Here is a 22482-nt window from a genome sequence, read left to right on the forward strand (position 1 = left end):
AGTTAAACACGACGCACAAACCCTTATCCGAATCTTCTTCTCCGAATCTCCGGTAGTTCGGTGGTTTTCCTCCACATCTCCGGTAGTTGCAACTCTTCAATTCCCCGGTCTACCTTCCACATATCCGATTCTCCAACAGTCCAACCTCCTCACAGTTGCAGCGGCGCCACCAGCCACCGAACGGCCGAGCTCTTCTAAACAGGTTGCTATATATGTGTTTCTAAACAACTCTTGATATTAACAAGTTCATATTCGGGTTTTGGATACAGGTGATTTCGTGTCGTTTATATGTATACATGTTTCGTGTTTGTGTCTTATCGTGTACGGGTATACACGATATGCCAACACTAGTTTATAATAGTGTTTAGTTTTATCAGGGTTTGGTTAAATGTAACTTCATATGATGTACATCCGATTATGTTTATATGGGTGTGGGACAAGATATATGGGCATATACGATCATGATATAAAGTGATTTACAAAGATGAAATGATTGATGTACTATTGGTGAATAACTAAATATAGTAATAAGAGGTGGCGAGAGAAAATCTAGAGTGAATACGATGCATGGAGGAGAGAGAAAATCTAGAGAAACGATGCATGAAGACGATAGATTTCATGTTTTAGTTTGGACCGTAAGGGTACACTTAATTTCATGATACAAAAGATGTTTACCACGTCCTTGATTTTAAGAATTTAAAGTTTGAACTTAACAACGTTGTCCCGTGACCTTCAACCTTTCATAACAACTCACTATCAAGTCTTGATACATCAAAGCTCTTTGATATTACTAAAACAGTTGAAATTTACCAACAAACTTTGAAACATTATCCAATAAAACAGTTGATGTAAAAATACACACGATAATAATTAATAACGTGACCGAGTTGTACAATTATTACAACACTTACCGCTTTTATATGATCAATGTATCACCCCATGTAACATTTTCTTCTTGTAGTCAATATACGTATAGAAGTCTTTGAGTATTCGCTTTAGATAGGTGTTTAATAAATACTTTATCACTAATCCAATTAAAGTAGTTTGAACAAACACATAGACATATTTGTTGGACTTAATTTGATCGAGCAACACGAACAACACCGATAGTTTGTGAGAACTCCTCACGACTCTTTCAATATTATTAATAACGAAAACCACACAAAATACAATAACCCTAAACCATCTATTTATACTAAAACCTTAACTTGCTCACCAAGAAACCTAATTACACTCAAACTAGGAAACTAAATAAATTAATAATAACAACCAAAACTTATTCCTAATATAATAAACTAAACTGACTCAAACTCAAACTCTTTAAACTTTAAACCTTTATCAAGATTAATCCTTCAATATTTAAGTCTTTTGTAATGATTATTTAATTTAAATTTGATTTTTAAATTATTGTGTGTGTATGGTGGATACAGCCCGTTAACATTTTAACATACCTTCATTTAACGCCCTTAACTTATGAAGGGAGTGGTATCAGGTATGTCACTCGTCAACCCTTGTCAACTCAATTTTAACGCCTCAGGCGTTAAGGTATACCTCTGGGCCTTATATAAGTAACTCTATCTTTATAATTATCATAGATCATAAGGGCGTGCATAGTTGTCTAAAAACGTCGACACAACACATCAGCCAAAAACACCCCAATACCGTTACGGTGAGGGGGGTGGGGGGGTTGCTTTGGAAACTTTTCAGAAAGTAAACATTTTTTAAATTTGTAGCCATCGAGCATTAACCACATTATTTATTTTTTCTTAATATATTTAATTGTTCCAATTAACAATTATTTTAACTAAAGTAAATGAATAAAACCATTACACACCTTGACAGATAAAGTTTTTTAACGGTAACATGATATTGACGTTTTTCACCGTGTTGTGGATCTATTATAGATGCCCTAATTAATTTATAGTTGAGGAATCATATATAATAATTACGTTTATTTTCACCATTTTTTAAATTTATAATTTTTTAACGCCTTTAAAAAAATATATTGTCAACGGCATAGTTTTCTTGGAAAACGCCAAAGTCAAACTTTGAAGCCAGCATAGACTCAATTAAGATAATATAGTTAGAAAATTCTCAAAATTTGAAATACACGATAACCTAAACACAAGAAAATCGTACTTCTAAAAAATAAAAAATTTACCAGGTTTTAAAAATAACAATAAAATAAATAAAGTTATACCATACCTTAAAGAACATAAATAGAAAAATATTATTGTCACATTATGACACAATCTTCCAAAATCCCAAATATCATTCCGAATGATACATCTTATATTATAAGATATTTTATTAATATTATATCATAGACTCCTACACCTAAATAAAATAAATTATTCAAAGACAAAAGTACTACTACTGTCCTGTCCTTTGAATGTCTAAACACCAAACTGAGTTGATTAATAATCTCAAGTCTTCAAAATTCCACTTGAAAATCTTGTTTCTGTGTTCTGCTTCAAACATAGTACTTGTTTTCTTGATCTAACTCATGGGTTGTAAAGGTATGTTTGTGGGTCCTAAATCTTAACGCCTTTTAGGGTTTTTCTTGAATCAAAGATTACAACTTTTTCTTGATTTTTTTTATAATTTTGGTTTTTTTTTTAAATTGTTTTAGTTAGGACAGTGCATAATGTAGGTTGATTTGGGTATGAAGAGGTGCAATTTTGTAGGGGTTTGTGTTTGAATTGTGGAATTGAGACTGATTAATGGATTATTGTTATTATTATTATTAATTTGTTTAGTTAAAAGTTTATGAGTTTGTTTGAAAACCCTAGATAGTTGTGTATAATTTTTATTTTACCTTTTTTTAATAATTTTTGTCAGCATAGAATGTATATTTTTATGCATTTAGATTTGCATGTCAAGAAATTTGGGTGTAAATTGTTTTTGTAATGATTTTTTGAGTATTGAATTTTGGAAGTGAAAAGTGAGATGAAAACAAAAGGGATTTTTGAGTTAAGTTGTTATGATTGCTTTAATGGTGGAAATTGTGTAAATTTATAAATTCATACTCTTGTTGTCTTTCAGTTCGTGTTCGGGTTTAGGTTATAAAATGCATTTTTTTTATAGGTTAGAACTTAAATTTTAAGGATGGTACTATGTAGGGGAAGGTTCATGTACATTTTAATCTTAACATGAGAACGTAGGAAATAATATCAATTTATTCAAAAATGAGAACGTAAGAAACAATACCAACTACAATATCAATCTACATAAACAATAATTTATAATAACAAAGAAAAGAACCTAAAAATTACAATAAAAGAATCAAAATCAAGAACAAAATAATAACAGCAAATACCAACAAATACTTATAACAGCAAAAGAAAACATCTAATAATAACAACAAAATACAAATCAGCAAATACTTATAACGTCTCATAATCGAAAATTAGCAAATACGAACAATAAATAACAACAAACACCTATAAAAATAAACCTAATAATAACAACAAATTGGTTCTCACCGTTTACATGTTAAGAGTAAAATGTATTTGATCATGTTTCCTAATATTATAATCTTAAAAATTTAGTTCCTTGTATATATAGTTGTTCTTTCTTGTACTAATATCTAGTTTGGTTTTATCTTTGATTCAAGAACTTAGATTGTTCGAATCGATCAAAGATTCGGGAAATTTGGTTTCATACATTTAAGGGTTGTAAATGTATTTAAGCGGTTTTCTTGTACCACATGCTTGTGTTTCCGTTTCGGTGGCATAGCGTGTAATGTGTATGTATAGTAATAACAGTCTTAGATCTTACATCTTACATCTTTCCAACTGTTTGTTTTTGTTTGTTTTTTTGTATCTTGACTCGATTAGTTTCATTAAATATCATAAATAAGGTCAATCTGCGTAAATGAATGCTTTAAAACTTAGCCCTTGTCCTATTTGGCGCGATGACTAGATAATATTCAATAAAACATTGTTTAAGTATTTAAAGTTCCAAACTTTCTTGTTCATCACATTTCAATGTATGATACATGATCTTTCTTTTAATATATATTTTTTAAAATTTATTTCTTTGATGCTGATGAAATGCAGGGGCGATGGACATAGATATGTCCAAAGAGGTCGGTCCAACCGAGGAGACCGTTGAAGCACTAATGGAGTATTTAGTTGGCCCATTGCTACCTCTGAAGCATACAGACTTTGCAAAGGAAACACCGTCTGAAGCAAAACAAAAATCCGTTGCTAAACAGGTAAAATAGTTAATGTTTCATCCGTGTTTTCGTTTTAAGACATTTTTTTCATCAAGATCGTTTGTTCATCACTTGAATGAGTTTTAGTGGTTTTAATGTTTCATAATATGGATAAAGGTGGCAACTTTGATCCATTTGGTTATACATGGATCGATTTAGGTTACACTAGACCTTAAAAAGATTTTATTTCGTCGAAAGTCAACCAAAGTTCATTTCAAAATTTTGTATTATGAATTTATGTTTATAATAATATGAATATACGATTGGTAAACGTGAAGGCATTCTATATAAATCAAGATTTTTTATGTTTGCTGGCTTATGTTCATACGGGCTTAAATACTATTATTGATTGACTTTCAGGTTCATGCTGCTGTAGTACTTTACAACTATTATCATCATCTAAACCACCACCGAGAAAGCCGAATCTTAAAGTTTGATCAGTTCTGTAAGCTGGCTCTAATGTTCAAACCAAGCATTTTCCACCACATGAAACACACGTGTCAACCTAATGATACCGTTTTAAGCGACCCTGAAAATCAGCTTTCACTAACGGAAAAAGCAATAAAGGATGCATGCACCGTATCCGAGACTTTGCTAAACGCTTCTGACAATATCTTAAACGTTATAAAAGAATGGCAAGTAACCAAAGTGGCGGTTTTGTTAATAGACTCGAAGAAAGAAAATTGCTTCCTGCAGTTTAACAATGGAGTGTGGTCGGTTATTGAAAAGGAACTTTTTTCCGAAAGTAAAAAACGAAAGAAGATAATGATGGAATACGATGAAGAAGGTGAAGTGGGGTATCAAAAGCTTGCGTTTTTAGCGTGTAAAGAAGTCGCAGGTAATATTAATTTTGTATTTTGCTAGTTGAATAGTTTTGGTAATGAAATTAAAGTGTAGTTTTGATATGATTGTTACAATGAAACAGGAATCCCGTATCGCGATCTTAGGATTTTGGAAAGCCATGTGGTTTATTCATTGAGTCAAGCGAAGACCGCCAATCGGTTTTACATAGTGCAGAGCACTAAAGGAATCAGTGAAGATAATTTGGTTCCTATTCAAGATGTTATTGCTAGGTTAGTATTACTTTATATCTATATCTATATATATAATATGCGTTTTTCTAAGAATCAAATTAATGTAGTGTTATTTGTGTAGCTTACAGGGGCCGGTGGTAAAAAAATGTTTAGGCAGTTGGGTAATTACTCCGGTTGTTGAGTATTACTACCTGCTTCCGTATGCTGACATTATATCAAAGTTGTTAAATAGGTAACTTATTCATGATTCAAAACTTGATCATAATGAAACATATTTTATTTATTTTTATATTATTAAGATTATTAGAGGAACACAATCTTTTCATAACCCTTTCAATATGTTTGCAGAGAATCAAATAGCTTACAAAAGTCAACTGAAGGTGGTCAAAGTAAGAAAGCCTCTAATAACTTGCAAAAAAAGTCAAAGGCGGACCCGCAAAATGTGCACGATAGTCATTCAACTAAAGAAGAACCTCAAGACAGCAAAGTTGGCAAAAACACATATCTGGTCAACCAATGCAGTGAGAAAGAAAATGGTCAAAGTAAGGTCTCTGTTGACTTGCAGAAGAAGTCAAAGTTGGACCCTGAAAACGTGCACAGCGGTAATCCAAGTAAAGTTAGCAATAACACTTATGAATTCAACCAATCGAGTGAGAAAGAAAGCGGTGAAAGTATGATCGTCTCCGATAACTTGCAAAAAAAGTCAAAGTTGGACTCTGAAAACATGCACATCAGTTCTTCAACTAACGAAGAATCTCACGACAGCAAAGTTAGCAAAAACGGATATGAGTCAAACCAATGCAGTTTTACTTTGGAACCCGTTAGCAAGGTGGCACATGATGTCACGACTTCTCAAGCTACTGCAAGCCCGGTTGACCAAAAAGTCAAAGATAACGAAACTTCTGTTGGAAACGGTATCACGGTTTCTAATATTACTTCTCAAGTTACAGGAAGCCCGGTTGACCAAAAAGTCAAAGATAATAACAGTATCACTTCTGTTAGCAAGGTGGCAGATGATGTCGTTACTTCTCAAGTTACTGCAAGCCTGGTTGACCAAAAAGTCAAAGATAATAAAACTTCTGTTGGAAACAGTATCACGGCTTCTAATATTAAGCAGGAAGATATGAATAATTCTTGCAGAACTGAAGTATATAATTCATCGAGTGGGACCAATAAGAGTATAGACGTCGATAAGCTGTTGATTTGCTTTCAAAAAGAAAATCGATTTAATAAAGTCCAAACGCCACTGAAGGTTTATCGTCATGCAAAACGATCATCTTCAACAACTTCTGCCAACAGCAAGGTGAATTGACTTAATTGTGATTTTAAATATGTATTTATGTGACATAACTTTTCGGCTTGTTTCAGGCGAATCCGAAGATTTTCAATAATGCGTCAACCGTTACTCAAACTAAAGATGAAAAGGCTGAGATTGAAAAACTGTCTTGCTTGGTCCCACCTAATGAGGATGTAAAAAGTCAGCCACTAGTCAAAGTGAATAACAATAATAATAATAATAATAATAATAATAATAATAATATCCTTGAAGACTTTAATTCGACAGTGGATGCAAAGAAATCTGAATTATCAGATGCTGCGCTTCGAGCTCTTTTGAATAAAAGACAGAAACTGGTATGCTTTTTATATTAAAAGTTTTAACTGTCATGCTAAATATTAATACACGAGTTTTTCTAGCAGTATGATCAACAACGAGACATAGAAGGCGAGTTGGCTTTATGTGATAAAAAGATTCAGGCAATCATGAATGGCGGTATGCCTGCATTATGTTTATTTTATTTGTTGGCACTTGATAAATATTAATGTTAAAGAAAAAAAGATAATAATAATAGTAAAAAAAGAGAAAAATATGAATGATGACTGTTTATTATTTTGTTTTCCATTTTAAAAGGTGTTGGAGATTGCTTGGGTTTAAAGCTAGAAGCTGTTATTGAGTGTTGCAATGAGATTTGTAAGCAAGATGAGACGCAAACTCGACAACAAACAAACATGCTTGTTTCTAGAAGCTTTCCCGTGCTGTCGGGAAAGAGCTTGTCTGAAGCCCAACTCACTTTGAGAAAAGCATGCCAGGTAAGTCTTTTAAGTTATTTGATTCACATAGGAAGAATATGAACGGGCTGTAGGGCTGAAAACGCAGGCTCGGCGCGTTTACAAACCGAGCTGAAATGTCGAGCTCGAGCTGGCACATTTATCTTTAATTTTTGTGAACTTTTTTATATTTTACACATACTCATATATAAAACCTAAAACTAATATCTGTAACATACACTTAAATGCAGAATTTATAATAAACTACATAATCTGTATATACCAAAATTTGGGTTATAATTTATATTTTATTAAAATTTGTGCTTTACTTTTAAATGAACGAACGGATATTTTCAATACTTATTTTTTATTTTTTTTACACTAAAAGAAGTCATATGGCTTTAAGTTATATATATATATATATAGGTGAGGATCCTAAGAGAATCCTTTGAAAATTGAGAACTTTGAGAACCATTTTGAGTCGCAAAAAAACCCTTAAAAAATTATAAAACAAAAAAAACCGAAAATTTTTTAAAAAGTAAAAAAACAATTTTTTATTATTTTTCATCTCGGTTTCATTAAAAAAAACCTTAATTATACACATATGTATATTTTTATTTAATCTCGATTTACATAATGTACACATATATACATTATCATTTATCTTAGGTGTACATATGATATGTGTATAAAGAATAACTTGTATAAAATCAAAAAATATGTATTATACATATATGTATAATTTTGCTAAACCGATATATTTTTTTATGAAACCGAAATGAAAAATAAAATTTTTTTGTTCTTTTTTTTATTTTCGCTTTTTTTTTGTTTTATAATTTTTTTTAAAAAGGGTTTTTTTTGTGGTCCAAAATGGTTCTCAAAGTTCTCAATTTCAAAATAGTTCTCACATGATCCTAATTCTAATCCTATATATATATATACAGTGTGTGTGTGTAGACATGTCACATGTAGATGTATACATTTTAAACGAGCGAACTTCAAGAGAGTCACAAGTTTTTAAAACAGCCCTACCAGGTTGGATAACGAGTCAAAATGTATAATTTTTGGTATGCGTTGACCGAAATACTTTTTTTTTTCTTTCAAAAATGATTATTATTTTAAAAAAATATTTGTGTGAAATATGATTCCTGAAAGTAATACCATCTCAATAATAATAATCTATTTTTTAGTACAACACTATGGTAGATTTTTATTATTAAGCTAGTTTTATCATATAATCTGAATTTACCAATTTTAACTAAATTAAGCATTACCTTATATGCTATATTAACACCAGGAGTTGGATGATATCTGTCTATCAAACAACTGGACGTTACCGGCATACCACACGTCACATTCTGATGGTAACATAGTTAACTTTTTTTAAAAATTTACGTATTTCCAAAACTAGCCCGTACTAAAAATGACCCATTTGTCCGTTTTAACTCGTTTCCTGTTGTAGGGGGGTTTGTGGTTAATGTGACTGTGAAAGGAGCTAACTTTGAATGCTCGGGTGCGAGTGGCAATAAACAAAGTATTCATGAAGCAAGAAACTCGGCTGCAACGAATGTGATCATGAGGCTGCAGCAAATGGCAGGTGGGACGGAAACCGCAGCTTGAGTTTAATAATGCTAATGTCAGTATTTAATGATGTCAGTTTAAGATATTATACAGAGGTTGTGTGTACACTGTACAGCAATCATTTACTATTCCCATTGTATTTCATTGCTGGTAGAGATTTAACTTAAAAGTGTGCTAGTTATGGAACTTAGTTGCTTATTTTTCATAACTTGTTATTGTGTTGTACTTTGGTTGTTTGGCTAGTTGAGTGGTCACGTAAGTAGTTAAAACGGTTGGTTTGGTAACTTAACGTTAGCGTTGGCAGTCGGACTTAGAGGTGCACAAATCGGGTATTAGAAAAACCCGGGTTCGGGTATGATCGGGATTGGAAAATCAGGTATTAGCAATACCCCGGTCGGGTTCGGGTATAGAATCGAGTATTTGAATACCCTACTTCCATGTATTGAAAAAACCATATTTTCGGGTTTTCTCGGGTTTTTTTCCGGTTATTTTTAGGGTATAGATTGGGATTTTTTAGGGTTGCACTTTTTATGGGTACTTTTCAGGTATTTTCCAGTTATTTTTTGGGTAATTTCGGGTATAAACGGGTATTTGAAAAACCTGGTTTCGGGTGTTGGAAAAACCCGTTTCCGGGTATGGAACCGGTTCGGGTTTTCGGGTATTACCGGGTACAAATCGGGTACGGGTTTTGGTACTAAAATGCATACCCTATCTGTACCATACGGGTAGAGTTGGGTATTAAAACCCCGAGAATAAAAAAATGGTTCGGGTTTTTTTTTCTAGTTCGGTTCCTGGTTCGGGTTTTTGTGCACCTCTAGTCGGACTTAACTAATTTAGTTAGGTAGATATTGGCCTTAAATAACCTCCTAGCAATAATGTAACGGATACATAACTTTTTAATCAGAGGGTCATCACAAGGTTATTTTCTCACTGTACTCCAACTCATGATTCGTTTTAAAAAGGTAAAATAAAAAACTGACTTTCGTATGTAAATATTTAACAAAATCCACTTCTGTCATAATGCATAATCTTGTTACTTTTAGAAGGTTATACTTGTCTAGGTTGTTACTAGTATTAATGTACACGATGGATGCGAACACAACATTTATGATATATAAGGTTAATGTGTACCATATCTACGAGTAGCATATGCTGAGTATAAAACGTGTTATCAGATTTTCCTTTTCTTTGTCACACGCCATGGCAGACGAAACATCCCTACCCTAGTAGCTGAACCACAATCACGGCTACTATTAGCCATTACTAAGGCTATGTGGTTTTACCATATGAAGTATGTTAAAGCGTCACATGATTGTCACGTAGACAATGAGGTTTTAACTAATCACCGTTTCACTTTGACATAAATTGAATTTAGGAGAAAGCTTTGGCGGATCCACTTTTGGCGCCCACTGTCAACACACACGTAGCAGTGTTTGGGGTGTTAAAAGTGTAACATATCATGCCTTTGACGTTCCAACAATCCTCCACCACATTGTCTAATATGACTGGTTTATTGTATGTATCGAATATACATGTCAATACATCATTTCCAACATATGTCAATTATACTTTGAATCAGGGGTTATGCCTGTCATTTCATCTTTATCATCTTTACATAAAAATAAAATAAAATATTAGCCTAGACCATAATAGAAATATAACCTGAAAGCAAATCTTGGTTATTATGAACCATGTTGCATATAAAAGTAGAAAAGAAATGTTTTAACTTTTAAAGTTTATTAGTATTACTATTTGTTATTATTGTTATCAATTGCCTTGTAATTAAGAAAAGTATGAATGAAAATATAAAATGCAAAGTTAAAATTTGTATATTTCATAAGGAAGTACCAATTAACGAGAGACAGTCACCTTATATTTAACAATTTCATGAAGATCATTAAACCAACTTGATAAACGACATATATGAAGATTATATATTAAAAAACTAGATAAAATAAATAAAAATAATACATTTCATTAAGTTAGAAAAAAAACTATCGTAAAATACATAAATTTCATTAATTCAATATAAAAAAGTTTACATAAAACTAGGGTACAGTTACTGTACGCTAATGCCTTAACGTACGGTAGGTACGCGAGACGCTCAAAGGCAAAATACAAAGGCAAAAACCTAAAACGCTCAGCAAACGCTCACAAAAACTTAAACGCTCAAAAACGGTCTTTGGGGAAAAAAGTGAAAATTGATCGATTAACCATCTAAAACTGTTTTTTCGGTGAACCAATGATTGATTGGATATGTATTGACGATTCCGAGATGTTTGGATGTGATTTCATAGATCGATTCGAGAAAAAATAGATTCGCGTACGTAATGTACGTTAAGACATTATTGTATTGGATCTTTTCCTCGTAAAACTAAATAAAATAAAAAACATATAGATTTTTGAAATTATGATTCAATCCATAGTTCCGGTTGTGGGTAAATCCAAGGATCCTGACAGACAGAATCCTCAGTAAGTATTGATATTTATTGATATTATCCTTTCGCCCTTGCAATATTTGTTATTTCGTTTACATTATCAAGCATCATACCTCACAATCAAAATTTGGTTACTTGATTATTCTTGTATAATTTTTGACCAAAACAGTTCCAAACCAGTTCACTAATTCCCGCCTTCGTTTAAGGGCTAATTCCAGCATCGATCCGGTCAAATGCTCGTGCAGACCCGTAAACATATTTAAGTCCCGGTTCATACGATCCTCTATGATAGCCTCCTATTGCGCATCCACAATGTTCATGATTCTTTAATCTTTTTTGTTTCTCGTGTCAACCGTCTCTCCTAAATGATCCTCCTTCAACACTACTACTTTGATGGTCTACAACGACTAGGTGAATACATGTGAGATGAAGACTAAGTCGTCAATTAATCATGGCGGCTAGGGTTCCCGAATTTATAGGAATTATTGTTATTTTCATTTCCTATATAAATGAGGCTATTGAGAACGTTATAGGACACACTCTACACTCACAATACTCACACTTGTACTAAGCTTTCGTTCTCATCTAGTTCTTGAGCTTAATCACCATTTTACATTAATAAATTAAGGCAGGAGATAATTTTCCTCTCCCGAGTTTTTTTTCCAAGGATCCTCACCAGGATTTAAGGTTTTTCCTCGCTACATCGCCGTGTTCACATTTACTTTCACTGCATTCGTTTACCACATCACTACCTCACTATTGAAAAACGCACTACCTCACTTAACGAATGTGTTCAATTATTGCTTCCGTAATTTTTGACCAAAATAATGTTAGTGACGCGATAATCTCGTTTTCAATTTTAACTAAACTTACAATGCACCTTTATTAGTAAGAAAAAAGCCATAGGACTCGTCTCTTTGCAAATTGACCGGATTCAAAAAGACAACAAAAGTTAGAAGCTGAAAAAAGAAAAAGAAAAAAATAAAGACTAGAATGGAATACAATAAACTCCATGATTGTAACTCAACTTAAGGCTAAATTTTATGAGTAGAATCAAACAATTATTAACCTTGGGGATGTAGTCAAATATAAGTTGATGACCTAGAGCCTATAGAATTAATTAATAGAGCTTTAGGATCCACCCAGGGTTGTAGTTGTAAACCAAGAAGAATCTTAATAACAAAAAGATGAGTGAATGTTTACCATCTTTCCCATCCACTCATCTCACACTCAATACTTTATACTAGAATCATATAATGTTTTTTTATATTATTAATAAGACTGGGTGTAGTGAGATGATGTCTTGTGTCACCTTATTTGTAAAACTTGTTAAAGGCCCCCAAGGGGCAGAGGCGTCAACAGCTTAGCAGGCATAAAGTTAGGGCTTGGGTTCACGGCCAAAGTTTTATCCGACCAATAAATTCTCTTTTTGATCATTTTTTAGTTAAATGTTTAAAAATAATTATGTTTTTAGTTAAATTGTTATACGTTTTAAAAAGAAAAGGTAAGTAAGCTGCAACACGTAAAAAAACATATAAAAGAAAATATTGTTTTTATACACAATTATATATAGAAAAACATTGTGAGTTTGAAACTTTGAATTGTAACAAAATTTACTTTTATTGAGTATGCCTTGGTGTAATCTTACACTAGCTCCCTTTTATTATTCTTTTTCTCTAGCCAACCATAAGTTGACATGTGTTACACTCATAACACTTGTGTTTTTGTTTAAAATTTTTGATGTTATATAAATTCAAATACATTATCTCTGTGTTAATTATATAGGTTTCTTTTAATACGGAGTTACACATGATGATGTACAACAGAGTTTCATGTGCTGTGTTCATGCTAAACGAGCCTCTTCCTACTAGATTAGTCGCATCGTCTCTTCACTTTATTTAATTACTAATTAAGAACACACGTATAGCTTAGAGGGCATGTTTTAGCCAATCTCATTAAATTATTCGTTTTTGGTTATACAACTAATAGATTCCTTCTAAATATACTTAACTCGATGATCTCTTGCATGATTTGAATCTTCGATTTTTAAAGAAAGTGAACACTTATTATATCAACAAAAGGCAACATATACCATTAGACCAAATGCATGTAAATATATAGATGTAACAATAACTTTCGTCATAAAAATATAGTTGACATTTTGGTCCAATAACAAAATCAATACAGAAGATTGATATTCCATCTTAAAAACACTCGCCCGACTATTATGTGTGGTTTCAAACTTAAAGATGACCTCAAATTCCTATAGTTTCTTCTTATACACCCCCCATAAAAAAGCTATGAGGCTAGCTAGGAGCTTAAGTTTATGACAGGAGTGTAAAGTAATAGCATAGCATAGGAAGCAGACCTAGAGAATGGAAGGATAGTGTGGGGGTCCTAAACTCTTCCCATCCACATACAAAATCTAGTCTCTTTATACACATCACATTAATTCATTATTGCCATCACCACTTTGGTGGGATGGTAAAGGCTTTGGCCTTTGGGTGAAAGGTCCAGGATTCGATTCCTGGCATTGGCGGTATAATGTAAATAGTAGGAGGAAAGCTTGAACATTCTAAAAGAAAAACATTAATTCATTATTGAGAGCAGAGAATAAACCCCAACCCACCAAACCAAAATCTCTCATTTTCCAACACCACCACCATCACTAACAACAACAACAACATCCTATGTATGTATTCATGATCCACTACCTGTTCCACAGTATCTTCTCATAGATCGTATATTTGTTTCATATGTTCCAAAACATTTAAATTGCCATAATAAATATTAGTAGCTGTGGCTTCTAGCAGGAGTACTAGGCTGTTATCTTCTGATCATTCTGGTGCATTTGCTGACTGGGTGGCTAACCCTCCATCCTCCTCTTCTGGGGTCAGGGCTGCCGACCAGGACCTCTCCTTAGGCTTCAATGCCGGTCCCTCCGCCATCCACGGTGGAGGGTCCTCTGGTATCTGGTCGGCAGCCTCTGGACGCCATATCAATTATGAAGTCCAACCCGAGATGGGCATGTTTGTCGTTGCTCCAACAACGACAAACCATCATCTCTCCGATCAAACACATAGGGTCATTCATCCAACAATCTCCAACTCCAACACCGGCACTGCCACAGCACTGGGTGTCGGTGTTGGACTTGGCGTCATCCCACTTTTAGCTGGCAGTATTAATAATAATAATAATAATAATAATAATAATAATAATAGTATTCAGTTCTGGCAAGCTCCACAAAACTATGCAAAAAAATCTATACTCTCTGAACATGGATTTGGCGGCGGTGTTGGCGGCGTTAGTGGCGGCGGCTCAGCGTCAACGTCAGGGTCTACGATGACGTGTCAAGACTGTGGTAACCAAGCGAAGAAAGACTGCAACCATCGGCGTTGCAGAACTTGCTGCAAAAGCCGAGGGTTTGACTGTGCAACCCACGTGAATAGCACGTGGGTTCCAGCGGCTCGCCGTCGCGAACGCCAGTTGATATTTGGCGGCGCGACAGTAGCCGCTGGTTCATCAGCCTCTACCTCTGGCACCAAGAAGCCTAGACTTGCTTCTCGTGCCACAACTCCTTCTCACACTTCTACTTCTAAAAGTTTCGGCACTAGTTCGAGTCATCACCAAGGTAATTATTAGAACCTAGAACCTATAGTACTTAGGGTTTAGTATCGAGCCAATGGACCTGGTTTATCGCTGTATATTGTAACCCGAGTGTTCGAATTTTTACATTAATGAATTAAATAAAGTTTTGCTAATTGTTACGATTGTCTTGCACTGGCACACGGATTATCTCTATATATTATTGAAACCCGTGGGTTGGGTTACAATAATATATTGTAACCCAAGGGTTACAATATATTGTAAACCCTCGGGTTACATCATATAGAGATAAACCGTGCGACAGTGCAAGACAATCGTGACAATTAACGAAACTTCATTTATTTCAATAATGTAGAAATTCGAACCTTATTATAATTGTTGTGCAATGACAAATGTGATAAATGTGACAATTGTTTTGTTTTAATATTGTTACTAGATGCAAGTTTTATGCAATCATTGCCGGGTCAAGTACGCGCTCCCGCGGTGTTTAAGTGCGTGCGTGTAACCGCAGTCGAAGACGGAGACGATGAATATGCATACCAAGCAAGTGTAACAATAAGTGGTCATGTGTTCAAAGGCTTTCTATATGATCAAGGAGTTGAAACAAGAGACCAACCTAGTGTTACAAATTTATCCGAGTTGCACTTGGGTGGCGGTGGCGGTGGCGGAGGGCGGAATGTGGGTTGTTCGTTAAGTTCGCCACCGCTTAATCCCCCACCGGCGGCTTACGGGTCATCCGGTGGTGGATTGCTTGGTTGACACCATTATTAAACATTAGTGAATGTTTTTGATTACTACTAAGTACTAATCATGCCTTTTGTTTTTATTTAAGTTGAGAATTTTATGGAATATAAATTATAATATTATAATCAAAGGTTTTGTACCAAATGTTATTATCCAATCAAATTGCTTGAGACGTAATCCGGGTTTTCTGTATGCATGTTTTTTGCAATTTGTGCACTTGGCTCGATGACAAAACACGTTAGATTGTTGTTTGGTATGATATATATATATATATGTTTTGATATTATATTTTGACTTTGGTGGCCAGCTTCAATAAATAATGTGTCCAAATCATGAGAACCTTCACATCCCATGATGAGTTATGGATTAAGAATCTTGTTAGATGTTAATAATTTTTAGGTTTGGTTTTGGTTCGGGTTCGGGTCAGATCAAGTGATGAATATATAAATTTAGATGGAATTAAACTAGTAAGAAAGTAATGCTTTGCTTTGAGAAGGACCTTAATTTCTTAAGTGAGCCTGGTGAAGAAGCGTGTCTAATTATCTGATGGCCTTGTTTAGCATGTTGAGGGATAACTAAAGTTTAATAATTCTCTTGCTTATGAAGTTTGAGTTTTTTGCATTAGGGTTTTGAGTTATATTGCTCTTATATAATATAAGTGGTTATCTTATATTGTGTGCGTTTGTTTTTTTGTTTCGGGTTCTTGATATCTTATATTGTGTGCTATTGATTGTTGTCTTACTTTTATTAGTTTGATATTTTACTTGTTATACTTATTTATTTCAAAAAATGTTTCTAAGAGATATAGCGTGGTGGTAAGTTGACTCTCCTAGATCAAGAGTTTAAATCCTGAAAAATGTATGTATCGGTAATTTATAGGAGTATTTAATTATAGGTTTGCTTGTCGTTCATACTCAATTCACATAAATGGGAATTATTGTTTCATGTTAATAATAGTTTCTCTTTGTTGTACTTGTTATCAAGTTGATGCATTTGAGGCACATAATTATATATAGCATAATCATGTGTTCAAAAGTGAAGTTAAATATAGTAGCTGTAAAGAGTGAGGCATTAAAATGAATATATTTTTTTTTACTTTACTATTCTTTTGCTATTGACATCCATATGTCATCACAATTTACACATTATTTTATTTAATTTAATGAAAGAATTGTAATGTTGTTAGAAATGGAAAAAAAAATTATAAATTTATAATTGTTCTTTATACGTATGCATCTTTTTAAACGCCTTATTACATAATTGTTAGAAACAAATGCATCTTTATCATTAATCCGGCGTAAATATATAAAACGTTTTTCTTGTTTTTATCAATAATCTACAAGATTGGATGTACCATTTAAATTAAAAAAAAAAAATTCTATCTTTGTAAGTCATTGTAGTGAAGTTGATATATGAGTGACTATTTTCCACAGTAATCAAAAATGTTTTATGGTATAGAAATATATGATGTGATATAACACACAATCACACATGCAGTAGTCACTAGTCACATTGCCGCAAATATTAATAGCTTAAAGAAGTGGTTTTAAGGGTTAAGTTTCACATATGCCCATTGTAAGAGTTTAGCCTACACAACTGAAGAAACACTAACAGGACCCCGGACAGATTGGCGGTAACCTGGGGGTTGGATAGCTGTTTCCCACGAGGGGTTAGACCCTTGGAAGATGGTTCTTCTGATAACCTGCAAAACAGACACCGTGAGCTCGTCACTGAGAAGGGGGGGGTTCCTCCTTGTGACCACCCTCCGGCGTGAGAATCAGACTAGATTGCTCTTTAAATATAAAAGTATATTAAGAGATTGCTAGAGCAGATATCAGGTATAATATGATAATGTAGTAAGATATGATCAGATGAGATGGTCATACCATTTGTGGTATTTATAGCCGAAGGTAGGTTTCCAAAGAGGTATGGCCGGCTGCAACAGTGTTCCTGTTCCACCAACAGTAGCCTACGCACGTGCCCTGCTGGTAGTTGGTGGGTAGGTAGCGGCTGATAGTGACCAGGCCTGCTGTATACTATTCCTGTTCCACCAACTGACGGCTACGCACGTGGTATGGCAGTAGTTGGTGAGTAGGCAGCGGCTAATAGTGATACAGTACAGGAGCATGCTGCTCGCCATACTGTATCAGTGAGCTGTCGTATCTCTGATCAGATCTTTCGCCCATACCTCGTCAGGTACAGTAAAAGATCCTTCAGTATACGGACTGGCTTATTTGGGCGGGAGTATTCCCCCTCCCGCCTCTGTGCGGGATTGCTCCCGGCTTGGCTCATTCCTTCAGGTGACACTGAATGATCGAGAGCTAAGTGCCTTGTGAGTGTAGCCATGCTGCGCGGGTGGCCTTCCCTAATGGCTTGTATCCGAGGCTGCGGGGACAGGCGGAGTCCTTCACCATTGGGAGGCATTTCCTGCGGGGCCAGCTTGCGTACTGCGCGTAAGGACGTCACGTCTCTGAGCATGGTTGGTCCTGCGGATCCAGTTGGTCTCCGCGCAGACGTCCCTGTTTAAGGTGAGTCTTGCGGGTCCAACTGGGCTCTGCTGGGACCTACCTCTTCAAGTCCCCCCAGTCCAATGTTCTTCTCATGAGTGTTTAATAAAGTGAGGTGAACTTTTGGACTTGAGCAAAGGGTTTTGAAAAGGGTTTTGTAAGGTTTTCCATGGGGATTCTTTCCGCGGAAGTCCTTGTCACTTGCAGAAATGCCCGAGTTTCCTGCTTGGTCTTTGGGTATGATGCGGGTAGGTCTGTAACCTCCTCGCAAGTCAGGAGCATGGAGTCCCAGTTGTATGTATTTTCCATGAGGTTTTGGTAGTTTTGAACATAGTGATCAATTATGTTAAGACCACCAATTCCATCTTGGAGCTTCAAACAACGTAGTTCTCGACGTTCCCGCTATGCGGGGATGTTATTTCCGTTTCCGCAAGCATTGCCCAGAAGATCCTTCTTGGTTTCAATTCCCAGCGGAGCGCTAGGTATGTGAAGGGTTTTGCCTTAACACTGTACCTGCGCTCGTCTTACGGTTACTTTACTTCCAAGGTATTCCTGGCGTCAATTCCCTGCGGGTGCTAGGTATGTGAAGGGTTTTGCCTTTACACTGTACCCGCACCCGTCTTATAGTTACTTGGTTGCCGAGGTACTTGGCTTCAATTCCCCGCGGGTGCTAGGTATGTGAAGGGTTTTGCCTTAACACTGTACCCGCATCCGTCTTACGGTTACTTGTTCACCAAGGTTTTCTTGGCTTCAATTCCCTGCGGGTGCTAGGTATGTGAAGGGTTTTGCCTTAACACTGTACCCGCAGCCGTCTTACGGTTACTTGTTTGCCAAGGTTTATTTGGCTTCAATTCCCTGCGGGTGCTAGGTATGTGAAGGGTTTTGCCTTTACACTGTACCCGCATCCGTCTTACGGTTACTTGCTTGCCAAGGGGTAAGGGGTATTTTCCCGCTTACTTTTTAATATTTTCGAATTTTGAATTTTGAAATTCGAAGAGTTGGTGAAAAGATAACAGTCCAAACCTCTGAAACGTCGTGCGACGGTTTCTTCTGACTGTGTCAGGACGTGCAGGAAGTTATGGTGACGTGACAGAACATGGTCATTCCAGTCGCTTTTTCAGGCGCGTGGGCGCGATTTTTCGGGCGCGTGGCCGCGAAATTACTGGCATACGTCCTTTCAACAGCTGTTGCCAGCTTGCTTTTTGCCACGTGTCATAGTTTCATTGCACATTTGATTTCTCTCTCCTCCGCATTAATTTCACCGCATTAATTGCGATTACTATATAAAGGGGGAGAGGGTTACTTACAATTCACACTTTTCACTCTTCTCTTCATCTTTAAGGCGATTTCCGGCAAATACTCCTTTATTCAATCGAGCATTCTCTCGAAATCGTTCTCTTCTTTCTCTGCAAGATGTCTTCTCGTGATGCTGAAGCTATAGCTGACGACAGGGGTACTGCTGGCGAGTGCCAGTGTGCTCTGCCCGGCGATCAGTACCGGTATGTTGTCAGGAAGTTCATGCTCGATCATCTCGAGCCTGAGTTTCCTGAATCCCACCAGACAGTGTATGATGCCCCCAGAGGCAAGATCGGGGTTTATGCTGCATTTTTTATCTATGGGAATCTTAGATTCCCATTGACAAAATTTGTTTACCGTGTCCTTGAGAGGCACGGTGTCCATTTGACCGAGCTGCACCCCATGGCGATCGCCAAGATTCGCCATTTTGAGTGGGTGTGCCGGATTTTGGGCATCGAGCCCCATGTGGACCGCCTGATGACCTTCTATACCTGGAGGTGCATCCAAGGGTGGTACACCCTGACGACCCGTATTAAGGGTCTGAAGATTTGCGACACCGAGCGCAGTCTTCGCGCGTGGAAGCAGGAATTCTTCTACATTTCTGCCCGCGCCATCCCCCTTGCCATGAAGTTTAAAAATGGCCAAGCGATACCGAGCCTTCACGCCCCCAACTACCAGGAGGCGGAATGGTTTTCGAAGATATCCCGGATCCAATCTCCGGTTTACCGGTTTGCGGAATCCGGGATGGTTATGTTAGGGATGAGCCGGGTGTGGAAAGATGCGTCTCAGGTTCCCATCCTTCTCGAATACGGTTTGAACTCTATTCCCTATGGTATGTCTTGTCTTTCTTTTTGATACAAGTTTGTCTTCTAACTGTTTCTTTTCTTTCAGAGGGAAATAATTTGGAGTCGCTTCTGTTCCCGCGGGAAACCGACGGTCCCGCGCGGATGGGTACTCGTGCTCTGGACGAGGGCGAGTTGCCCATCCTGGAGCAAACGGCGGATCGTTTTGTGGAGGTCTATCCGCTGGGCCACGAGATCCTGAGCCACCGGCGACCAGGTAAGGCGATATTCTTTCCTCAACCCCTTAATGCTGTACCCGCTGTTGGAATTCTTGACCTGTCTTCTTCTGAGGAATCCTCAGATGCTCCTCCACTGGTGCGGAAGAAGAAAGCTGCTGCCGGCGTGAAGGGGAAGGAGAAGGCCTCCACAGCTGATCCAGTGGTTCTATCTGACTCGGAGTCAGATAGTGAAGAAGTGGCGGGGAAGCCCGGTGGTGAGAAGACCACTGCTCCGGAGGCTACGACCGTTACCTCCGGAGAACCAACGAAGACAACGGTGACCGGTACCAAGAGGCCGGCTCCATCGGGTTCCTCCCCGCCCGTCCGTACGTTCAGGGTCAAGAAAACCCGTAAGTACAATTATAATGTCTGTAAATTTATCACTTCATTAATTTATCTAACACTTTCTTCTTTGTGCAGGCGTGGATGTTGACGCATTCCGGGGTGAAGCGCAGAGGAGTACCCTCCGCTAATGACGGTAGGCTTGGTCAGCCTACCTGAGGCGTCGACCCAGGTGACCGCGCCTGCTTCCGCTGGTTCAGTTGCTCCTGAGCAGACTGTTCCAGCTGAGATGACGTCCCCGCCGGCCGTGAGTGCGATTTTTACAGCATCCTTCACGGAGCCGGCGGTTACTGCTGCTGCTGAGGAGGCGGCGACCGCGGCGGCGACCACAACGGCGACCACGGCGGCTGCCACCATGCCCGCGCCACCGGCACCTATGGCCGGACCATCAGGTACGCGCAGGGCTTCCCGCCGATCTTTGCCCCCTTCCCGTCTGCCTGACCTGTTGGATGGATTTCCTTTAGGTTCAGGTGATGGGTTTGGCGGCTATCGGCCTGTCGTTGACCCTACAGGTGCGTGGGGTTCCTTTCTTTTTCCCTTGTTTTTTATCATCTTTTCCTTACTGCCTTTGTTTCTTTTGCAGTGTCGGATTCCAATGAAGTGTATGTTCCGCGATGGAACATACGCCGAGGAACAACCCTTCGTACCCCTGTGGAGTGCGTGGACTGGGCTCGCCACGCTGCTCCTCATGGTGCGTTGGGGGAAGCCATGGCTAGCTACCAGGAGGGTAGGCTAACCAATGAGCTTCGGGTTCTCCAAGCCCGGATGCAGCCGCGCGTCGAGCTGCTTTGTCGTGAAAACGACAAGTTGAAAGCAGCTCGCGCCAAGGACGTATCTGAGGCGCGTGCTCTTCGGGAGGAGAACCAACAGCTGGCGGCAGCTGCCGCCGACAAGGAGAAGGCCTTCAAGGCCCTCGAGGTTGAAGTTCAGGCGCGACTCGAGGCCCGCTCCAAGGCTGCCCAAGCTGTGAATGAACAGCTTCGGCTGGCCAGGGAGACTGCGCGAAATGCAACCGAGAGGGCTGCCAAGGCTGAAGCCGTTGCTGAGCCTTTGCGTGTGGAGAATGAGGAGCTCAAGGCCAAATTAGAGGCTCTCCAACGCGCTCATGATGCCTTGGCAATGGAAGATGCCAAGAAACTCCAGGAAATCCTGGACCAGAGGGGGGTGCTTGACCACACCGAGCGGAAGCTTAAGGGCGTCGAAGAGGCTGCCGCAAAGGAAGTTTTACTTGCCAACCTTAACAAGAGCGAAGCCGAACGCGCCCATAAAGAAGCTCAAGCTGCCCTCCAATGGCTTCTTCGAGAAGCGTTGCCTCAGGTATGTTTAGTTTTATCTTCACGCTTTTCTTTTGTAAGAAAAGGTTCTAATACTTGTGTTTTTTCTTTGTAGGTTGTGCGTCGGGTCTTTTCAGAGACCTCTTACGATGATGCTATGACCGCAGCCCTCAACGCTTCTCATGAGGATGGGGAAAAGGCCGGCTTCCTGCTTGGTCTAGGGTTTGTTGAGAAAGGCGTCCCGCCTTCCAACTTCCCTTTGTTCGATGTGGATACCGAAGCCATTTATGACCAAGCATTGAATCAATACGCCGCCTTCCCGCATCCAGTGGTGG

At 37.7% G+C, this 22482-nt stretch overlaps 3 protein-coding genes across 3 annotated transcripts; all 3 read left to right on the plus strand.

Annotated features, from left to right (window-relative positions):
* Positions 1-2281: 2281 nt before the first annotated feature.
* LOC143552112 (uncharacterized) lies at positions 2282-6587 on the plus strand. The gene is made up of 6 exons (XM_077042404.1): positions 2282-2519; positions 4062-4219; positions 4580-5057; positions 5145-5292; positions 5375-5485; positions 5602-6587. Exons 1-6 carry the CDS (start codon positions 2507-2509, stop codon positions 6563-6565), a joined length of 1872 nt encoding a protein of 623 aa, XP_076898519.1. The 5' UTR covers positions 2282-2506; the 3' UTR covers positions 6566-6587.
* Positions 6588-6619: 32 nt separating this feature from the next.
* On the plus strand, positions 6620-9107 carry LOC143552128 (uncharacterized). The gene is made up of 5 exons (XM_077042419.1): positions 6620-6885; positions 6952-7024; positions 7163-7341; positions 8597-8663; positions 8762-9107. The coding sequence occupies exons 2-5, from the start codon at positions 7015-7017 to the stop codon at positions 8917-8919; spliced, it is 414 nt and encodes a 137-aa protein (XP_076898534.1). The 5' UTR covers positions 6620-6885; positions 6952-7014; the 3' UTR covers positions 8920-9107.
* A 5179-nt stretch (positions 9108-14286) lies between these two features.
* Positions 14287-15699, plus strand: LOC143552121 (protein LATERAL ROOT PRIMORDIUM 1-like). Its single transcript, XM_077042413.1, has 2 exons — positions 14287-14949; positions 15361-15699. The coding sequence occupies exons 1-2, from the start codon at positions 14340-14342 to the stop codon at positions 15681-15683; spliced, it is 933 nt and encodes a 310-aa protein (XP_076898528.1). The 5' UTR covers positions 14287-14339; the 3' UTR covers positions 15684-15699.
* Positions 15700-22482: the final 6783 nt, after the last annotated feature.

Source organism: Bidens hawaiensis, unplaced genomic scaffold, assembly GCF_021521415.1.
Source record: "Bidens hawaiensis isolate Kalapana, Puna unplaced genomic scaffold, B.hawaiensis_p1.1 tig00016775_1, whole genome shotgun sequence".
Lineage (NCBI taxonomy): Eukaryota > Viridiplantae > Streptophyta > Magnoliopsida > Asterales > Asteraceae > Bidens > Bidens hawaiensis.